The 21,639-nt window shown below is 46.7% G+C and overlaps 1 protein-coding gene across 1 annotated transcript in view; it reads left to right on the top strand.

The window, feature by feature from the left end:
* The window catches only part of PDE10A (phosphodiesterase 10A), a gene marked incomplete at both ends in the record, with an annotated part of 176,567 nt that extends 156,021 nt beyond the window's left edge, over positions 1–20,546 (top strand). The window contains 9 exons of the mRNA XM_080941974.1: positions 789–931; positions 1,812–1,895; positions 3,716–3,866; positions 6,495–6,650; positions 8,549–8,721; positions 13,893–14,004; positions 16,205–16,285; positions 18,030–18,118; positions 20,429–20,546. Coding sequence (XP_080798100.1) covers positions 789–931; positions 1,812–1,895; positions 3,716–3,866; positions 6,495–6,650; positions 8,549–8,721; positions 13,893–14,004; positions 16,205–16,285; positions 18,030–18,118; positions 20,429–20,546 — 1,107 coding nt within the window. The remainder of the gene's footprint in view (positions 1–788; positions 932–1,811; positions 1,896–3,715; positions 3,867–6,494; positions 6,651–8,548; positions 8,722–13,892; positions 14,005–16,204; positions 16,286–18,029; positions 18,119–20,428) is intronic.
* Positions 20,547–21,639: the final 1,093 nt, after the last annotated feature.

Raw genomic sequence — 21,639 nt, 5'->3', positions numbered from 1 at the left:
CTTTCTCATGTGTGTGTGTATACATGTATATGCTGTACAAGTACACATGGTCTTACTAATTCATTAGACAGTAAAATGTGTCTATTTATTTTCAAGAAGCTCCCCTCCCATCCCCTCTCTCAGGATGAGATGCTGCACCTCCTTTAGCGGTCCAGTAGTGTAGCCATCTATCCATGTGTCCATGGAGTGGACACAATATTGTAATTATACAAATCTGTTAAACCTCTGGATTCCTTGATCTCATGCTGGAGAAACCCCAAACTCACTTAAGACTGTACAAAAAAACAAAACAAAACAAAACAAAAAAACAAAAAACAAAAAACCCACAATTAAATCAAGAAAAGAAACAAACCCCTCCCAAGGAAGTTAGTTTGGCATTCTGGGTGACATGTAATTATTGAAGTGTCTGTCTTAATAGATCTGGAAGTGTGGTTCATCTTATTTTTCTTAAAATTGTTAAGTCGTTCATTCACTGATAATCCATACACTTTATTTTCAGTGCTTGTGTTACTGAAGTGAAAAGATACCATAAGGCATTACAGAAAAACAGTGATTTTTTTTTTTCCTCAGAGGTGGTGTGTGGTAAGAAGATACTTGTAAGTCATTTGAGTGATATCCTCCTCCCTGGAGGTTGTCTGTCTGTATAGCCTCAGTTAGTCTAGACCGTGAGCAGCAGCGAATCTTCCAAATCTCAACCATAGCTCTCATCCTGAGTCTGCACTCCCAACGCCAGAGTATGGTCCATATTGTCCTAACCAGTCCCCGTTCACATTCCTTGTGCCTTGCAGATGTACCACAGGATCCGCCACTCAGAGTGCATCTACAGGGTTACCATGGAGAAGCTGTCGTACCACAGCATCTGCACCTCCGAGGAGTGGCAGGGCCTCATGCACTTCAACCTGCCAGCACGCATCTGCCGGGAGATCGAGCTGTGAGTCTCTCATGTTGTTCCCTCTGACCGAAAGCAAAACGGATTGTGGTGAGAGCTGTGGTCACCGTGGACCCTCGCGTGTGGTTTCACGTGTCACTTCTTCTGATTTCCTCACGTAACAAAATCTGACATTGAGACCCAGTGTGGTGGATCAATTCTGCGATGGCGGCGCCCAGAGGCTGAGGCAGTAGGGATGAAGAGTTAAAGGCCAGCCAGGGTGCACAGGGAGTCCCTGTCTTAAATAACAGCAACGAAATCTGTACAAAATCTGAAATCAGTAACCTAAATTACTATCGGTTACTATCACTCCATCTCATATTGGAAAATGGCATTTAATGTCACATACAGATCTAAATTTCAAAGCCGTATTTTAAAAAATCAGTAATAATTTCCATTTCTCTAATCCCATTCCCAGTGCTTGGAGAGTACAGTTGAGTATGGAGAGGCTGGGCTTGTGGTCACTGTGTGCTTACTTTACGGCAGCCACCCTACTCCTACGGTGGCATTTGCTTTGTCACTGAAAATACACCCTTACCACACCAGTTGTTCTGGTTGGCGGTTAATAATTTTCTTATTAAATGAGAACACAGTTTCCAGCACAATAGCTTTAGGTATTACACTTACTGAGTTCCTGTTTCAGCTTAGCCACAAGGCTGCTTCTGATAAGGTCCCCCGGACTGTGTCACATATACATTGGTAACACCCATGGCAGCCTTTTAAGTAGATTCCTGCAGGAACCCTTCCACTCAGTGTTGCCGAGAGAACAGGAGTAGGGCCAGACCTCTGTCTTCTCACTGTTGGGGTAGAGAAGAGGTTAGAGCCGGCTGCTGCGCCCAACCTAATTGCACACAATGACCTGCCTACTGTCCTCTGATTTCAGATTCCACTTTGACATCGGTCCTTTCGAGAACATGTGGCCTGGGATCTTTGTCTACATGATCCATCGGTCCTGTGGGACATCCTGGTATGAGCAACCTGCGGGTTCCTTTTGAATGGGGGGAGGGCAACCTCTTTTGCCCACTCTCACCTAGCGAGGCTCTTTGTATAACTGTGGCAAAATTTGACATTTCGATAAACATTTAAATAAAAACCAACTGAGCTGGTTCGACAAACATTCTGCTTTTCCAAATGCTCCAGAGACTGTTGTCCTTCCTGGCCACTTTGGCCATACCCATAGTGCCCCGTGTTTAGGTTTTGTCCTGGAAGTGGGTGATCTAAGTGTAACTGGAATGCTAGCATTTCTCATTAATGTGTCACATGTCATTCAGGCTGTCCCATCTTCTCAAGCTCTGTGTTTTCTCTACTCTATCAGTATCACGTGCTGGACCAGCAGCTCTGGTTGTTGAGTAGACAGTTGAAAGTTTGGCCAGAAGGCATAAGAGGCCAGACTTTGTATTTCCAGGATATTGAATGCTTTTGTTTGGTTGTTTTTTTGTTTTGTTTTGTTTTGTTTGTTTTAGATTTATTTATTTACATGAGTACACTGTACCTGTCTTCAGACGCACCAGAAGAGGGCATCAAATCCCATCATAGATGGTTGTGAGCCACCATGTGGTTGCTGGGATTTGAACTCAGGACCTCTGGAAGAGTAGCCAGTTCTCTTAATTGCTGAGCCATCTCTCCAGCTCCCAACATGGAAAGATTTTAATGAGGAAAACACAAGCTGTGTATATTCAAAGTTTTGTAAACTTCCTAGTCTTGTAATCTGCCTTAAATATATTTTGAGAGAGGGTTGTGCCTTAATTAAGAAGAAAAAAAAACAATCCAGTGTCAGGATGTACAATAGTATTGTGTCCTCCTCCTTCATACTACTGTGTGTGTGTGGCTGTTGTGACATTCAACAGGAGGGAGGGTAATTTAGTGCCTCGGATCCCCTCTAGAACTATAGTCAGATGCAGAGACATGTTAGAATATATGCTCAGCATTTGTAGATCTGAGTAGGCCTCTTAGAATTTCATAGTTGAGAATGCCCTTGGCCAGGAGGATGCCATATGTAGTCTTCTGAGCTCTTTGGACCATAGGACATGCTTGTAAATACAAGAAACTCATGGAGGGTAAGTGGTGTGGACTGCACGCTGACTGGAAGAGTGGAGCTATCAGACTTGGGCTAGCTTTTCTTGCTGCTTTCTAGCTATACAAGGAGCAAGAAGTAGGAGTGACTGCAGAGTTCATGGTTGGCCAGGAGGGAACTCACTGGTGTGTGAGGCATCCACAGGTTTCCTCCACAGGTGTGTGAGGGAACCCATAGATGTGTATGGTACCCACAGGTGTATGAGGGAACCCATAGATATGTGAGGGAGCCCACAGGTGTGTGAGGGTATCCACAGGTGTATGAGGGAACCCACAGGTGTGTGATGGAATCTACAGGTGTGTGAAGGAGCCCACAGTGGTGTGAGGGAGTCCATAGGTGTATGAGGGAATCTACAGATGTATAGAGGAACCTACCAAGGTGTGGGAGAGTCCATAAGTATGTGAGGGAGCTCACAGGTGTGTGAGGATGTTAATAGTTATTGAGGGTGCCCACAGGTGTGTGAGGGAGCCCACAGGTGTGTGATGGTGCCCACAGGTGTGTGAGGGAGCCCACAGGTGTGTGACGGTGCCCACAGGTGTTGAGGGAGTCTACAGGTGTGTGAGGGAGCCCACAGGTGTGTGATGGTACCCACAGGTGTTGAGGGAGCCTACAGGTGTGTGTGAGGGAACAGGCAGTGAACATCTCAGCTAGGGTCTTTCCTGAAATTCGTACTTCTATTGCTGGCCTTGTCATACAGTCTCTTCTCCACACAGTTTTGAACTTGAAAAACTGTGTCGTTTTATCATGTCTGTGAAGAAGAACTATCGGCGGGTTCCTTACCACAACTGGAAGCATGCAGTCACCGTGGCACACTGCATGTACGCCATACTTCAAAACAACAATGGCCTCTTCACAGACCTCGAGGTAGGTGTGCATACCTTCCTAACCAGCCTACCTCAGTGCTGCAATGCCCCTGTCAAAGTGCATTTATTACACGGACTTAGCACCAGTACCCAGACACAGGTACTTTGTTGGGAATGTGGATGTAGAAACTTCGCCTGTACCCAAATAACCCCCAAGGAAGTAAGCGAGTATTGTTTGTCCTTAGTTCCTCACTGAAGCTGACAAGTCTTGAGTGTATTCAACAGGGCGATTGCTTTTCCTTCTTTCTTTTCGGATTTTCAAGACAGGGCTTTTGCACGTGAGTCTTGAAACTCACCTTGTAGACTAGGTTTCAGAGTTCCACCCACCTCTGCCTCCCCAGTGCTAGGATTAAAGGCATATGCCACCACTGCCTGGCTAGGATGTTTATTTTTCTTGTTGTCCATATGCCCTGAATGATGTTGATATATCTGGATGATCTGAGAACCCTGAGTGGCAGTATCATTAAGAAATTAGTGCCTGTTAGTCACCTCCAGACCAAGGGAACAGGCCCCTGAGGCACACAATTAGCTTCCCAGGCACCAGATCCCCAGAGTCACAAGGGTTGGAGCCTTTTCAGCCAGCCAGAACAGCGCTCCCAGCCAAGTGCTGAGTGCAGGGAACTAGTATCTGAGTACTGGTGATGTTGAGTCCACTGGGAACCAAACCTAAGCTCCTCCCTTTGAGCTCCTGGCCCACTGGTGCCACTGACACCACAAACCCAGGCCTCCTTTCTCCCTGAGAGCATCACACTTCTGACTACCAAGATGAACGTGGTCACCTATAGCATAAGCTCACATTCAAAGCAGATTTTCTCTGTCCCCTTGCCGCCCTGAGAGACAGAGTTCACGGTTGGAACAGAAATCATGGAAGGTGGATTCTAGAAGTGGGGGCGGGGGGAAACATATCTTAGGCCTGAGGGCTTGAATCCAGATCCTATCACCCACATAAGCTGGGCATGGCCATATACAGTGTAACCCCAGCACTGTGGGAGACATAGGCAGAAGGGCTTCCTGGCCACCAGCCTAGCTCCTGTGAGAGATCTGGCTTCAAAGAACAGATCAGAAAATAATAAGGCAAAGGCATCCTGTGTCCTTCCCAGGTCTCCACATAGACACATCAACCAGTATGTGCACACAATTATGTGTACCCCCATTCAATGTGCTCTTATCACATACCCCGAAACCCCCCCCACACACATTTACTACAGTTGCACAGACAGGCATGTGAAGGAGCAAACTATAGTCTTGTTTTCTCTCTCTCTTTTTTTTCTGATTTGTTTTCTAAAATAATCTTCAGTTGTAGCAGAGCGTAGCTGCATTGTGTACTATTTCTGTCAAAAGGTTCAAATGAAATATGTACTTTTTGTTCACACGAATAATTTTCTATTCCATTGGAATGTGTATTCTATTCTTTTTGGGGAGCCTTGTAACATTTTTCTTCCTCCTTCTGCAGCTTCACGGCTCTTTCCTCGGCTTGCTCTGGGGACCTTCCTGTTAATTCTCTCTCCTCAGTCTCCTTAAAGTTGGAGTCCCGGCTCAGGCTTTTGCCTTCCCCACTTCTAAAAGAGCCTTGGTGAACTCTGCCATTTCTCTTTTTACTCAAGGCTAGTTTAAGACCCAACAGCTTGCAACTCAGTTTCCACCTTGCCCCTTTGCCCTCCACTTAAGAGCTTCGTAACCCTCACCCTGGACCCTGACCACCCACCCACTCTCTGGTGTCTTCTGTAGGATTTTCCACAGCTGCTACTGGTGTCCTTTAAAAGGACCATGCTTGACCTTTCTCACCTCGCTCTCCATAGCCAGTCAGGCGAGCCCTCTGGTGTGCCTGGAAACCACATCCAGACTCTCCACCCATTTCTTACATTCCTGTTACTGTCCGGCCCTCACCCCCCCCACCCTCCATTGCCTTTCCTCTGCTTTTGGCTTTTGCAAACCTTCTTCTCAGCGGTGTCTCATGCCCCCCCCCCCCCCCAGTGAATTCCTTACACGTCACCAGACAGTTTCCTAAAACAGCCAGTTAGCTGCGGACACCGCTGTCCTGGATTTTCTTCACGATGCCCCTTGTCACTTGGAATATGAGGTCTGCTTGAAGACCCTGGGTTCTGCCCTGGGCCTCCTGCACGCTGCTGGCCTTGCTCAGGCATGCTTTCCCACCACAACCCTCCCAAACACCATGCTGCCTTCATCCTTCTTCTCACTGGTCCCGTTGGTATCTGGCTCTTGCTGGCCTGGCCCAGACTGCTCCCTTTATTATAGGGCAGGCTCTCTTGGGCTTCATGGCTTTTTTTTTTTTCTTTTCTTGTCCTGATCCAGCATGCTCTTTTCGCAAGTCTTGTGTCTTGTGTGTATTGGCCGCAAATAGCAATGGTCTTGTTAGAACTAGGAGAACCCAAGTTGCCCCTGACGCACACAGCAGAGCTTACCCACAATTCCTCGGTGCATTTACTACCTCCCGCCCCCTCCCCAGAGTTAAAGAGAAAAATTCTCATTTGCTTGTCAAGCCCCCAGGCAGAAAAACAAAGAACAATGTTACAAAAAAAAAAAAAAAAAGTTTGTAATTCCAAAGGGTTTGGATACATCTATGGTCTTACCAGGTTGTAAACATCTCTACCTTTTCTTACTCTCCAAGCGCAAAGGCCTGCTAATTGCATGTCTGTGCCACGACCTGGACCACAGGGGCTTCAGTAACAGCTACCTGCAGAAGTTTGACCACCCCCTGGCGGCGCTGTACTCCACTTCCACCATGGAGCAACACCACTTCTCCCAGACTGTGTCCATCCTGCAGGTGAGCATCCCAGCAGCCACCCCAGCTCCCGGGGGCCCACTCCTTGCCCCTGGCCAGAGACGGTTCCTGTGAGGTGGTACTGCTCCGAGGGGAGAGGGGGAGAGCTTCACAGTTTAGGCAGCAGCTGAAGTTTACTGTGCCGTCTGAGGTTTACAGCCACAACTCTGAGCAGTTTTTTGGATCCCACTTCTCTCTGTATCCTGGAGACAGTTCAGAATGTCTTCAGCATTCCGGTTTTTACAGGCTAGTTATGTGGGTAACCAACGACACCGGCGGTCGTTTTGGAGACCTCCGAGGTCACCCTGACCAAAATAATTGGTAGGGAGCTGTCCCACATCTGGCGATGTGGTTTTGCTTAATAGCCCATAGCTTCTGGAAGTGGCATTGTCCACCCATGCAGAATTTCCCATTTGAACTCTTTTTAAAAGTTTATTTTGAAGTTCACTTACTAACCATTCAGTTTCCATAAAGCTTAGGCTAACATGCCTATTATCCTTCCTCTCCTTCCTCCCCAATCCTCCCCACCCTAGGCTTCCCCTCCCCCCATATCCAAGGCTTCTCCTCCTCCATCCTCCATACCCCAGGCTTCCCTCCCCTCCCTGACCCTCTTCCCCACTCTCCTTGCCTCCCCCCACTTACATTTTTAATTGTTGAGTAGTAGGTTTCCAAATGACTTTTTCACATGTCTTAGTCATTGTTCTGTTGCTGTGAAGAGGCTCCGTGACCAGTGCAGGTCTTACAAAGGAGAGCATTTAATTACAGGCAGGCTTCCAGGTTCAGAGGTCCAGCCCATTATCAACATGGACGGAAACAAGGCAGTGACAGCACTGGTGTCAGACATGCAGGCAGACATGGTGCTGGTGGAGCTGAGCGTTCTACATCCGGAGCTGCACAGAGAGATAGATAGATAGAGAGACAGACAGACAGAGACACAGAAACAGACAGACAGAGAGACAGACATTGGGCCTGGCTTCTGAAACCTAAAGCCCATCCCCAGTGACACACTTCTAATTAGGCCACCTACTCCAACAGGGTCACACCTCCCAGTAAGTAGTGGCACTTCTAGGAGCCCATTTTCATTCAAGCCAGCATGATTAACTTCAGGCTATCCACCACACGTCTGTACCCCTCCAAGCATAAGCCTTTGTGCCCCCAGCACCCCACCTCTTCACCTTTGTTTAACCTGTGGTCCACTCTGAAGCTTCCACAACTATATCCTCCCACCAATGGCCCCTTTCTAGTCTCCTGGCTTTCATTCGATACCTAAGTCTTTTGTGGGTGGCTTCTGCCTATGGTACGGTCACAGTGTCTGCTAACCACCCATAAATCCAAACAATACCCTGCTGGTAATATTATTCCATGCTACCCCCACACAGCTTGGAGGTGCAGCCTCATACCCTGTGATATCCCTGTGTTCCTCTGATTTGATGCCTCTTGGGTTTCTTCCTAACCCCATGAGATTTTCTCTTCCAATTGGATATTGCTGTACTGTGTCCGATGTCCCTGCTTCTCCTGAGCGACAGGAAGGTAGATTACTATTCACAGTGGGACCTGAAGTGGCTGAGGATGGAGATGCCTTTCTAAGCATGAGTTTCGGTAGTGTACAAAACTTACCACAGTTAACTGGCCAAAGAGAAAAACCTGCCGGTAACTTTATATAGTTTTATACCATCAGCCCATCACCATAAAAACACACAAAAATAAGGTAAAGTAAGTCACGTGGGTTTTGTGGCAGCAAGCGGTAGCTCCTTCATTGCAACAAAATAGTCCCTGTCTTTCTCTGAGCTTGTCATTAAGGTGGCACTTGGCATTTTTGGTCACGCCTTTTCAAATAGCTGGAGATGCCTTGAAACCTGGCTGTGGATGCTATTGGTGGTTTTCCTCTGGTCTCTCTGCAGCTGGAAGGGCACAATATCTTCTCCACCCTGAGCTCCAGCGAGTATGAGCAGGTGCTGGAGATCATCCGCAAAGCCATCATCGCCACTGACCTCGCACTGTACTTCGGGAACAGGAAGCAGTTGGAGGAGATGTACCAGACAGGGTCGCTGAACCTCCACAACCAGTCTCATCGGTAAGAGTGACTAGGCGAAGGCCAAGGGCCCAACACGTCAATTAGGAGCTGTGACTCGGTGTGAGTGCATGCGCAGTGGAGCACCCGGAAGGACGCGCCTCAGCATGCGCGTTTGGTACCGGTTCCATCTTTTCTTCCATGGATGGTGTGCGTGGTGGATTCAGATTCATGTCCTTGTGTTGTGAGCCATTCACCTGCCACCCCACTTGAATGGTCCTCTGGCCAGCCTCTCCTCGGTGAGGCCATCTTTATCCTCAGGTGCGCGGACAGCCACTTTGTGGGTCAATCCTAGTCTCCAGATCACAGTTGGGATCCACCCGGACCTGACCTTAGTATCTCTTTCTCGAGGATAGTCTCTGCTTTCGGGTTCTTAGGAGACAGTCTCTTAGATGCCCAGGTGGAAAGCGAATTCGTAGAACTCTCAGGAGTAAATGGTATCCTCAGAAAGATGTGGGTACCTCGGCTCAGCAGCAGCTTTCCTTCACAGCAGGGCGTGTCCACAGTCTGCAAGGCATGAAACTTAGTCAGTGTATAAGCATCTTCCTGAAGGACAATAGAGGCCATTTTACTTTCACACACAGCAAGGCCCACGCAGGGCAGAATGAGTCTGTGTTGACAAAGCTCCCAAGGGGCCATTGGAGCCTCTAGTTCCTCCTCTTCTGCCCCCTGAAGTTGATGGGGTCAGTGTGCTTCAGTCGCCTCAGCTCATGGTGTGTGTGGCTCTTTTGCTTCAGCCCTTATGCAGGAACGGAGGTGTGTGTGTGTGTGTGTGTGTATGAGTGAGTGTGTGTGAGAGAGTGAGTGTGTATATGTGAGTGTGTGTGTGAGTGTGTATGTATGTGTGTGTATTCAGCCCTTATGCAGGAACAGAGGTGTATGTGTGTGTGAGAGTGAGTGTGTGTATGTGTGAGTGTGTGTGAGTGAGTGTGTGTATGTGTGAGTGTGTGTGAATGAGTGTGTGTGTGAGAGAGAGTGGGTGTGTATATGTGAGTGTGTGAGTGTGTGTATTTGTGTATGTGAGTGTGTGTGTGAGAGTGTGTGAGTGTGTATGAGTATGTGTGTATGTGAGTGTATGTGAGTGTGTATGAGTGTGAGTGTGTGTGTTTACACTCTATGGCACCTATAGGAGGGCTTTTCCACCCTCATGAAGTACTCTTCACTTCAGAAACCCATGTTTCTACTTTTATTTGGATATTATCCAGTTATTTTTACCAAATAATCAACAATAATTTACATTACTAAAATTTAGACATCAAATTAAGAAGCTGTTTTTCATGCTTAATGCATATGGACCTCTGTTTCTGTGTGGTGCAAGTTAGCTGTGACTAATTTGTGTTAATTAAAAGTTTTAAAGGTAATGCCTATTTGTCTTAACAAACTATCGAGTAAAGAAATATGCAGAGGAAAGAGGGACATTCTCGCCTCTGCACTCAGATGCCATCTGCTCGCTACAATACCATCCATGTACTTTGTTTCTCTAGAGGCATGCATGGCGTGCCTGTAGGGTACACATAGCCAGGTGCCTTTTTCCCAAAATGTGCCAATACCAGAGGAATTCATTCTTTCTTTGAAAAGATCTACAATACAATGATTCATACAGTACAATATAGCACAGTAAAGGCTTGGAAGCCTTCTCCAGATTGATAGTAATGGTTTCTCGATTTTTTTCATTATTAGCAATGATGCAATACATTTTGATCATGCAACCTTCCTTATAGATCCTTAAAAGTATATAGCATAGGGCTGGAGAGATGGCTCGGTGGCTAAGAGCACTGGCTGCTTTTGCAGAGGACCTGACATTTGTTCCAGTGCTATATGGCAGCTGGCACCGGGGGTTCTGACATCTTTTTCTGGCCTCTGTGGGTATCAGAAATGCACATGGTGCACAGACATACATGCAGACAAAATACTCATGCATATGAAATAAAAAATTTACATTTATATGGCATATATTGCTAGAAATACACATCCATTAAGTTTCAACAAATACCCTAGGAATTGACCTGTCCCATAACACGAGGGTGAGACTGCTCTGTACACTTTTGTCTGCTGGACAGAAGAATCTCACACTCGCTGACTGCTTCGTTGACTGTCCACAATACTTACTGTTAAAACTTCTGTTCTTAACGGTCCATCTTCTGGCCTGTCTTTCTGCTAAGGATATTAAACGTCTCTGTTCTTGGTCACGAATAATTTCTTTAGGTAATTTACAGTTTTAATTCATATTTTCTATTTGTGTGTGTGTGTGTGTGTGTGTGTGTGTGTGTGTGTTCTGAGGATGGAGCCCAGGGCCTTACATAAGCTAGACAAACTCTCAATTAGTGAGTGACTAATTCTAGCCCCAGATTCTCTGTCGAGAGCACAGAAACTTCATTTCACGAAGCCACGTCCCTACTTATTCTTATTGAATCTCACAGCAAATGCAAATACCTTATAAATTTTTGTGTATTTTATAGTTCAGTTTTTATATTTGGCTTCAAACTCTCACATTAATAGAACTACATTTCTGTTTCTTCTTGATGCATTAAATCGCTATAGAATGACTAATTAAATTTCCCCACCGAGTTGAATGAGTTGAGGGCTTTGCAACTGGGGGAAGGTCTCCTTAAGCATTTATATAACTATCTGGCCCTCTAGGTCTTCATCATTAGACTTCAATTCATCTTACACACTTGGTAAGGCGATCTTTACCTGGCATTTCCATATTTATTTACTTAGAAATCCTGTAGGAAATCGTCACTTAGTAACTTTGTTTTCTGTGCAAATCTCAAGGCTGACAGAAAAGTGACTGGATCGGATGTGCATTCTTGTTTGTTTAGAGTACAAGCTACAATGTTGCCCATGGTGTTTGTCTTTTCTGATTCGCTGTGCTGCTTCAAAGTGCGTTACAGAACGTCACAGCCAGCACCCCCTTTCACCATGAGTGCTTCAGAAGCAAATGGGCGATCTGCTGGAGAGTTTCCAAGTTCGAAATATCCACACGGGCATTATAGTTGAGCCGTCCACCTTTAGTTATTCCCCTGAAAGAAAATTATTAGAGTGCCGTTTCCCCAAAGTTTCGAGTGACTTTCTGTGGTTGAGTTATGCTTTGTGGTTTACCTGGCTTGTTTGCTTTTCCCTACCGGAAGTTTCTATGAGAGCGGAGTTTAACTTATTATGCAGGAGTTGGAATTGTTGGATTAAATGAATGGAACCAAAGCATCTGATGTTACCAGGAGACTGAACACGCTCTGAGTTCTGAGTTTCCTTCGGCTTCACTCTGGGGTTTGCTGGGAAATTCAGGTCATCGTGAGGTCATACTGGGAATGCTTTCAATAAGATGTCAACTCAGTCACAGCTGCTCCTTAGATGCATGCAGTGCTGAGGTCTGATTCCACTCACAAACAGATTAAAACACCCATTCTGACACTTCTGAGTGATGGTGACCATCTAACAGATTTATAATTGACAATGAAAACAGCCATTTTACTTAATAAGGATTCATGCCAAGTTTCCAGGCTGTTGACTTTCTCATGAGCAATAAAATAACAACTTTATTGTGTGTTGTCTAAATAATTTTGACAGTGAATTCTGAAAAGTAATATTCCCTGGTATGTCTGAGCCTCATGTCTGCAGTGAGATGTGTGAAGTCATTTCCAGTGGAAAAAGTTTGCATATTTTACAAAACCTAGTGCTATTAACAATGCTTTTATAGATCTGAAATGAGTTTTTTTTTCTAATTAAACCATATCATACTATTTAAATGAAAATGTTAGGGATTTTGCTGATAATACATTGAATGAGATTGACATACTTCAATTACATGAAATAATTACTTGTAAATATAATGCTAAGTTTTCATGTTCTATTTCTGTTTGATGAGTTTACCAATGGAGGAAGGAAATGAACTACCTATTTCTTTAGAAGGCCAGATTAAAACATGATTTCCTTTTCGAGCTAAAAACTAATTGATCCAGAGAATTGTACGTTTCCCTGGTCACTTTAAACTTTCTGGGTCTTGGGATGCCATCTGCTTGGGATGACAGGCAGCCACATACTGGCGAACGCTCCTCAGGTATTTGCCCGGACCTGTAGCAGATGTAAAGAGCCTTTGGGATGTTCCCTGTCCAAAAGTCAGATTGTGGATGTTAGTGAGTGAAGGAAAGGAAACGTGGTGATGGCAAATGGTACTTTGGGATGTGCCAACCCAGAGCCTGTCCTGAGAAGGAGGAAGGGTCCCTGTGCGACCTTGACAGATGACCCTGGCAGACCGTCTCCATTGACCCAGGCCGCGGCTGTAATAGAGAAATCCACTGGTGGCCCCCATGCCCATCAAGGTGGAGTGACAACACAGTTCTGGATCTCTGAGGATACCTGATCTTTTTTTTCCCTCTAGGTGAAATCAGGCTATTAAAATTCATTACTTCATTTCACGAGGTCCATGATCACTCGGGAAAATCCAGTAAAGTCAATATGCTTCTTTGAATTTTTAAGGCAACATGTTTTCTTGAATTTTTAAGCTATTATTCTTTCTTTAAGAGAAACTATTTAGCTGTAGATGCTGTAGATGCCTAGGAGATAAACGGGAAAACTCCTTTCTTTGGCAGGGTCTGCTTTTGAACATATTCTTGCTGGAACAGCGTAGCCTTGAAGGAATGTGGCTTGTCTCACTCTGAATTTGAGCAAGCTCATCATTACACACCCAAGTCCCCTTGATCTGGTCATGCCACTTCTCCCTTGGAGAAATTAAGCTTTTATTTTATTTTTTCCATTTCGGGCTTTTCGGATATGGGGTGAAAGTACTAAGTACTAGGCAGGGTTTTCTCTTTAGGAGATGCTAAACTTACAGAGGTCTGTAAAATGAATGCTTGGCTCACAGCTCTCAGGCGTGCCAGGCAATTTGGAAGGTAACAGGATGCCACCTGCTGTGTTTGCTCAAAAAGGGATACCAAGACCTGCAGCACAGAGCACACTCCTGTAAGGCTTGTGACAGAAGGTCCCAATGTCACGTTGTTTTAATTCCATGTTGCTGTCCTGCCTGCTAAGCTTACATGGTTCTGCTACTTGATGCTTTCCCTGTTGTAGAAGTAAGGCAAACTGTACTCCCGGGGATGCCTGTGCCCTACCCCCACCCCGTGGGCTCCCAGGGAAAGTGCAGATCTCACATTCACCAGTTTCGAATTGTCTTCTAGAGATCGTGTCATCGGCTTGATGATGACTGCCTGCGATCTTTGCTCTGTGACTAAACTATGGCCAGTTACCAAATTGACGGCAAATGATATATATGCAGAGTTCTGGGCTGAGGTATGTCCAAGATTCTTCTGTTAACTTAGACGTCACCAAGACGTGGCTGAAATATCTCAGTAGACATGAAGTGCGTGGCCAATCAGCCTGATACCTTGACTGGTCATGCTAAGGGTCACTTTGGAAGAAAACAGTGGCTAGTCACACATTGTAACATGTTCAGCTATTGTGCCACTGTGGCGTGAAAGCTGTTAAACCTACCTGACTGAGGGAATGTTCTCGGATCCCCACTGAAAGCGTTTAGCACCATGCTCACTCAGCTTTGCTGCAGGGACTCTCCATGTGATAGCTGACCTTTGCCCATGGGATAGCTGTCCCTGGACATCCCATCAGATGTGCACAGGACACAGTAGGCTCTGAAGCCCCGGGCTGCATCTGCCATCAGTGAGAAAATAAAACGAGTCCTCCTCCTTTGCCGCTGGCCGATGACAGTGTCCCTGTGTTCATGGGCCAGCCCAGCTTCTGTCTTCTTTAAGGGTTCCATTCTCAGAGCAGCAGGTCTCAACCTGTGGGTCACAGACCCCTTTGGGGGTTAAACAACCCTTTCACCAGGGCCACTGAAGACCATCAGGACACACAGATATTTACATCATGACTCATAACAGCAGCAAAATTATGGATATGAAGTAGCAATGAAAATAATTGTATGGTCTAGGGTCACCACAGCATGAGGATCTGTATTAAAGGGTCACAGTGTTAGGAAGGCTGAGGACCACTGCTCTAGAGCATGCACGCGCGCACGCGCACACACACACACACACACACACACACACACACACACACACACACGGTTTTACTGTGTAACAGAACTTGTCTTGCTCAGTTAGTGAAAGTGATATACACTCCTGTCAAGTGCATGAGTCCTTCACAGTCCATCTGGTTGTATGTGTGAGCTACGACTCGTTCAGTGAACACTACTGGAGGGGGAGGGGAACTGGACCATTGTTTCACACGGTTTTATACTATGCAGATCACACTTGACCTACTACGTTTCAATTCTAAGCTGTGAACCAGGATGTGTCAGGCACATAGGCTCGGTTCCCTCCCTGAAGACTCCACAGTGGATAAAGCTCCAAGCATGGGAGGCTGTCTCCCAGACCTTGTCCTCCCTGGGCAGAGCTTTGATTTGACCCCTGAAGTTCAGTGCCTTCTTTCCTCCCCACCATGCCACTGCTTCCCACTTGACCTGCCCTACCCCTAAATTCCTCATCTCTGCCTTTTAGAGGTAAATACAAGAAATGAAGCTCACAGGCTTGGGTCATGTGGCCCCAGAGCACTGCAGTCCTATGGTCAGCGCTCCACGTCCAGTTCTCCACCACAAGCATGGAACTCTTGTCCTCACCCTGCTGCTGTAGTCAGCCACTGTCCCCTACTGTCCCTAAAGCTAGTCATTGGGTGCCTATCTGTCCCTTTCTAGTCCCACATCACTGGGTTTCCTTTTCAGCATTGATCTTGCCCTAAGCATATGCTGAAGTCACTCACCTAGAAGCTTGTCCCATCATGGGACATATGACATCATTGTGAGCAGGGTTTTTTGGTAGGCTTCACTCATTTGGATAGAGAGGAAAACAATGAGAACCCTGCCAGTTACTGTGTTTAGAGCACAGAGCTGAGGAAAGGAGCTTTGAGAACCTGGGTTCCCTAAGGCAGAGTTTTAAGTGTAGTGACTCATTTTCAACTCTAAGAAATCTTAGCTGGTTTTGGCCTGGGGCTGTGGTTTCTGAGAAAAAAAGATCAATTAAATGACTAATTGTGTACCATTAAGAAGACTTTAACCAAACAAAAGCAAGTGCCTTTGTAAGAGTCCATCCTATGGCATCTCTGGAGGATGATGTAAATCTTCATCCCAAAGCCTGGCGGGGGAATTCCCCTAGAGCATCCACCATGGCAGGAATGCTGTACTGAGATGCCCATTGTCCTGGATCCCCATTGACAGTTTTGGAAAACTGCTCATCATTCTTTGGCCAATACTGTTCAGGCCCAGTTTTACTAATTTCACACAAAGGCAGAACCGTTTGAAAAAGAAGCAAGGACAGCCTTTGGGCCTTAGTCACCCCACCAGACAGTGACACAGAGATTGCCATTGCTTTGACATGTCTCCTGGGACACACAATGATTATTTTGAAGAAGAATCTCATGAGTACCACAGTGTCTTGTGTCTATTTGAAAACTACAGATAACTCCCTCCCATCCCTTCTAGGGTGATGAGATGAAGAAGCTGGGCATACAGCCCATTCCTATGATGGACAGAGACAAGCGAGATGAAGTCCCTCAAGGACAGGTATGAAGAACGAGAGCCGTCTACATGGCTGTCTGTCTGTCTGTCTCCCATCTATCTGTGGAACGTAGTATTTTGTAACCCTCCATAGAACTTTCTGGAACACAAAACTGTTAAGTGTCTTCTGTCTGGTCCCTGCATTCGTATGAACCTGTTGAAGCCCTGCCTACTCTGGGGTGTAGCCACCTGCCTCTCCCCCTTAGCTGCCCCTTTTGTTGTGCTGCCTTACATTGGGTTATTAAATTATTTGAAATACGTCTTGCCCCGTGGAGGATCTGACAACATCTTTCCAAGCAGTTACAACATCTTCTGTACCGGTAAGGATCCTGCTTTAGTACTTACATTCAGAATAGCAGTTTGTTTTAAAATAGATTGAGTTTTGCCAAAAGAAGTAACTTCTTTTGGTAGCCTGTGGGGTTTTTTAATGCCTCCTAGAAATGTACAAAATATTTTTACCAATTCATCTAAATTCTAAACTTGCATATCGTGAAGTAATTTTGTCACAACAGTGAAGTTCTCTGCTCCCCAATAAGCAATTTTTTTTCTTGGAATGCTCAGATTCCTTACTAAGGTTTAGAATAAGAGAATGCCTATGTAAGCTGTGAATTAAAAACGAGCCCACTGTGCTGGCTCATCCCTGTAACCCTGGCCCCCAGGAGCAGTGGAGGGAGTCTCACGAGGGCAGGTCCACCTGGACTTCAGATGAGACACCGTTGTCTCAAACGTAGCTTCAAAGCAGTTCAAAGTGGAAACCCTCAAGCATTGCTCTAGCGTGAAGATTGTGATAGTAGCTCCAGCAGGAGAAACAAACGGGAGCCATGAAGAATTCCTGCTGCTTCTCCTCTCCCATGTGTCTCGAAGTTCAGTTTCTAAGGAAGCTGCTGAGCTAACCTAGGGAGCAGATGGCTGCCGCTTTGCCATCTATTGGCCAGTCATGGAGAGGGGCTCACAGGGACGACAGTTACCCGTGCTCTGCTGGGCCCCACACCAGTCCACATCTGCCCTTCACTAGAACAGGAGGGGTAACATCAGCTGTTAGGACTGTGGAGTCTCATAGCTCGAGAGAGAGCTGAGCTCGGAGATCTTCAGTGAACACCATGAGGTCTGTGTAAGGGCACAAGTCTGGGGGGAGGGGGAGGAAATGGCACAAGGCTAGAGGTCCCAGAAGAAGACCAGGAATATATTAGTCACCCCTTGAATGCTAAGCTGGAAGAGAGTTGTGCAGGTGACAGTCTCTGAAACTGACTTTGAGGTGTCCACAGAGCAACGTTAACTTAATGCAGCTTCGAAAACAGGCCTTGGGTTCCAGCCTGAGCCAGGTGAAAGTGGACTCTTGTTCAACTCACTTAAGCTCTGAACTCCATGGGTGTCAGCTGTAGGCGTGTGTGAAGGAATTGTGTATGTTACACAGTGCACAGCAGGAAAAGCGCACAGCACACTCACAGGGCACAGAGCACACACACAGTGCACACAGTACACATAGCACACAGTACACAGAAGGAAATGTACATAGCCCACACATGCACGGAACACACACAGCAGGAAAAGCACACAGACAGTGCACAGGTCACACACACAGAGCACACAGGCCTCAGTACTCAGCAGAGCACGTGGCACCATGCAGAAGACACAGTACACATACAACACACAGCAGGAACAGCCGACTTCATACTTAGGGGCAGAGGACAGAAAAGTGGGGCACGTCAACTTTCTAGCAGTGACGTTGTTTCATTTCTCTCTGTGACAGCTTGGATTCTACAATGCTGTGGCCATCCCCTGCTATACCACCCTGACACAGATCCTCCCACCCACAGAGCCTCTGCTGAAGGCCTGCAGGTAGGCACAGCGTTCCAAGCGGCTTCAAAGCCGTCCTGCACCCTTCTTGGGGGTTTTCACTCCACCAGCCCATGGGTATGCCGTAGTCACAGTTTACAGCTGAACTTCTTATTTAAAGTCCATGTTTCTGCGCCGACATCCATTCGCCCTGTTCAGGAGTCTTGGATGATCCTCTCCCAGAGTCCCCACCTGCCCCACCCACTTTGCTTTCTTCTTATCAGAGTCGAATCTCAGACACTAGCCGATGCTAAGGTAGCTTACTGTGTGGCTCAGACATGATATATGGTGCTGGCAGCCCATGCCATGGACCAGGATAGGTCAAGGGACAGATGGTTGTGTGCAGAGGTCCTCATCCGTGCTGTGTGTCAGGCACGAGGAGTTTCCACGAGAGCAGCGCACCTCTTCTCAGTCTGTGAGTGTCAAGTCTGTCATCTGTTCTGGCTAGACCTTGACTCCTAGGTCTCTGCCAGGCAGCACCCTATACGCTCTGACACTCACTGTAAACCCTCCCCCCACCCCAGGCACTCTTCCTCCTGGGCAGGCTTCATCCTTTCACCTGTCACCTGCTCTGGCTGCAGAGCTTCCCGTTCCTCTTTTCTGAGAGCCCAACTCAGTCAAGGATATTTTAAAAGATTCTAATCTCCTTTGTAAGAGAAGTTCCTCCAGGGAAGGCAGGGGAATGGTGCCCGGGCCCTGCCCTCCACGCCCAGTCTTGCTGGAATGAACAAGGGGAAGGAGAGGGCAGACATTTAGCCAGAAGGTGTTAAATAAAACCCAAACGAGGTGTGCTGCAGCCTCGGCTTCATTTTTTCCAAGACAGGGCTTCTCTGTGTAGCGCTGACCATCCTGGAACTCACTCGAACTCAGAGACACGCCCGCTTTTGCCTCCCGAGTGCTGGGACCACCGTCTAGCTTATAGATTGCTTTTTCAAACACGAAACAAAACCAAGGGAGGCCATTTTAGATCAGCTGTTTTTTTTTGTCTGAGAGATGGCCTTTCTTCCATTCACTCTTGGAAACTGCTACATATGGCTCATCTTGTTGAGCCTCAGTGGCCCAAATCATAAGGGGGTCACTAGAATTAGACCCATAGATGTCCCCACACTGTGGGTGTGGGCTGTGACTCACTCCTGGTGGGATCAACTTACAGGAAGTGCTTGTATAAAAGGGTAGTGGGACTATCAAACCATCTGTCTCTGAACCTGTATGTTAACAATCCTAAGTTGAAAATACCCTTCCCTGTTTTAATGCCATGGTTTATAATAAATATCTAGAAGCTGTCAGGGTAAGTAGCCACTGGGCCTTCAAGCACAGGACTGGCTGTAGCCTGGTGAGTATGGTAGGTGGCTTTGGGCAAACGTTGATGAATCCCCATTTTCTCTGTGCTTGGCTGACTCATATCATTGCTTTGAGACCATTTTAGTATGTAAATAGTGTACACATGAACATTAAGAAAATTACTAATGTTAGTATATGTCTTTTCCCAACGTTCCAGAAAAATCTCTAAGATCTGGTGAAGTGGGACTTTAAGAGCTCTAGTCTATTTATATCATATTTTAGGAATCCTTTTTTTTCCTCCACCTCCCAAAGATGTCTTAGCATGCTTGTTTAAAAAAAGGGGGAGAGGGATGTTTAGAAGTTTAGTGTATAAATTTTGTGCTTGCTAGTGTCAAAGCTCTCTTCTGACACTGACGTTGTGTAAAAGGAAAGCCAAGTCAGGCTGGGATGCTTTGAAGAACCCGGCCACGTACACACCCACTCACTCGTGAGGCCGTGTGCCTGTGACGGTCCATATCAGGACAAGGAGAGAAGAGACTGGAAGGCAGCAGGAGAAGGAGGCTCCTAGTGGAGGTCACCAGAACAGTGGTGGCGTGTCTGCAGTAGGGTGTTTCGGAGCCCCAAATCAGGGCATTTGAGTAGTTTTATACCGGAGAGGCTGTCAAGATAGAGGATCCTGAAGTAAGCTTAACTGGCCTCCCTAACTCTCTGCCACTTTGGTAGTAGCATTCCTGGCTCCCACTTGACATCCTTGGTTTCTCCTTTCCAGGATCAGCCCCAGCCAGGAGCCCTATGTAAATTTGCAGCCTAGAGCAGGTAGCACAAGGTGCCCAGGCCTCTTGCCTCTGAGGCTCACAGCTGAGGCGACATGGCATAAAGCCTGCCCAGACACCTATTACCAGCCACTGTCGGCATCGGAATGATTTTCAATGAGGCTGTGCTCAGATGCCCCCAGACTTCAGATGTCACCTTTGAAAGCCAATCCAGGAACTCTGTTTCCATGCCATCTATAACTACGTCCTTTGTTCCTAGGGATAACCTCAATCAGTGGGAGAAGGTAATTCGAGGGGAAGAGACGGCAATGTGGATCTCAGCCCCAACGGCTGCCAAAAGCACGTCTGAGAAGCTGACCATGAAGGTTGATGACTGACCCCCAAAGGGATGTCTGCCCAGCAACTGACTCAACCTGCTTCTGTGACTTCGTTCTTTTTATTTTCAAGGGGGTTAAAAAAAACAAAACAAAACAAAAAAACCCTCTCTCAGAAGGTACCGTCGCATATCCATGTGAAGCAGATAACTCCCTGCTTGCCACACACACCTCAGACAGTGAGCAACCGTGCTCCACCGTGTTCAGACGTCGGCTATTCCGTGGCTCCACCTGACCTCCGAATGCTATTTGCTCCCAGGCCAGCCCTGCACTGGCTGGAGGGCACAAAGACTACAGGAGGGGTTCTTGCCTGCATCCTTCCAGGAGGGTGTGGCCAGTACCCTGGTCCTGTGCTTCATCCCTAACAGCAATGCTGCTGCTTTGGTGGCGTTGGTTAGAAATGGGACACACGCCCCTGTTGTGAAGTTTACATGTGACCTTCTTGTAGGTAACTTGAGTTTGTAGCCTGGGATACATGTAATGAAGGTTACAGTCCACAGGTGATAGAGAAATTCAAGCTGTTGATTACAGGTGCATTAAAGGTGTGTTCTTTCAGTTTATCTGGGGGCACGTAGGTGAGTCAGCTCCACTCAGAAGGAAGCATACCTCTGCCCTCATTAAGGGGACACAGGGTGCATCCCAGGCATCGGAGAACTGCATCTCTCACTTCAAACCATGTCGAAGAATTAAAAGATCCCCCTCCCCTCACTGTAGCCATTGGCAACTTCGCCAAACCCTTTACACACACACAAAAGGAAAAATAAAATAAAAGTAAGGCATATAAATATCCTCCAGCAAGCAAATCTTGTGAGTAAAAAAAAAAAAAATGTGAATTTTAACAATTTCTTTATATTCTTACTGTGTGTTACTGCAGAATTTTAGTAATGTCCCAAACAAAAGATTATTCTAGAAGACACCTCATTCCATGCTGTACCCTCCTCAGAGGCGCCAACAGCGTGGCGTCTGTCTCCCTGGGTTCTGATCCCGCTCTTCTCTGTGCAGTCAGGCCAGACAGGAGGAGGTGCAGGACCACATTGATCCTGATGGCATCTCCTCACCATTCAGACATCCACAACGGATGCCAAACGCTGCGTGT

The sequence above is a fragment of the Micromys minutus genome, assembly GCF_963924665.1.
Source record: "Micromys minutus genome assembly, chromosome: 30".
Classification (NCBI taxonomy): domain Eukaryota; kingdom Metazoa; phylum Chordata; class Mammalia; order Rodentia; family Muridae; genus Micromys; species Micromys minutus.
The sequence above is the reverse complement of the archived record's forward strand: the minus strand, read 5'-3'. Positions and strand labels throughout refer to the sequence as shown.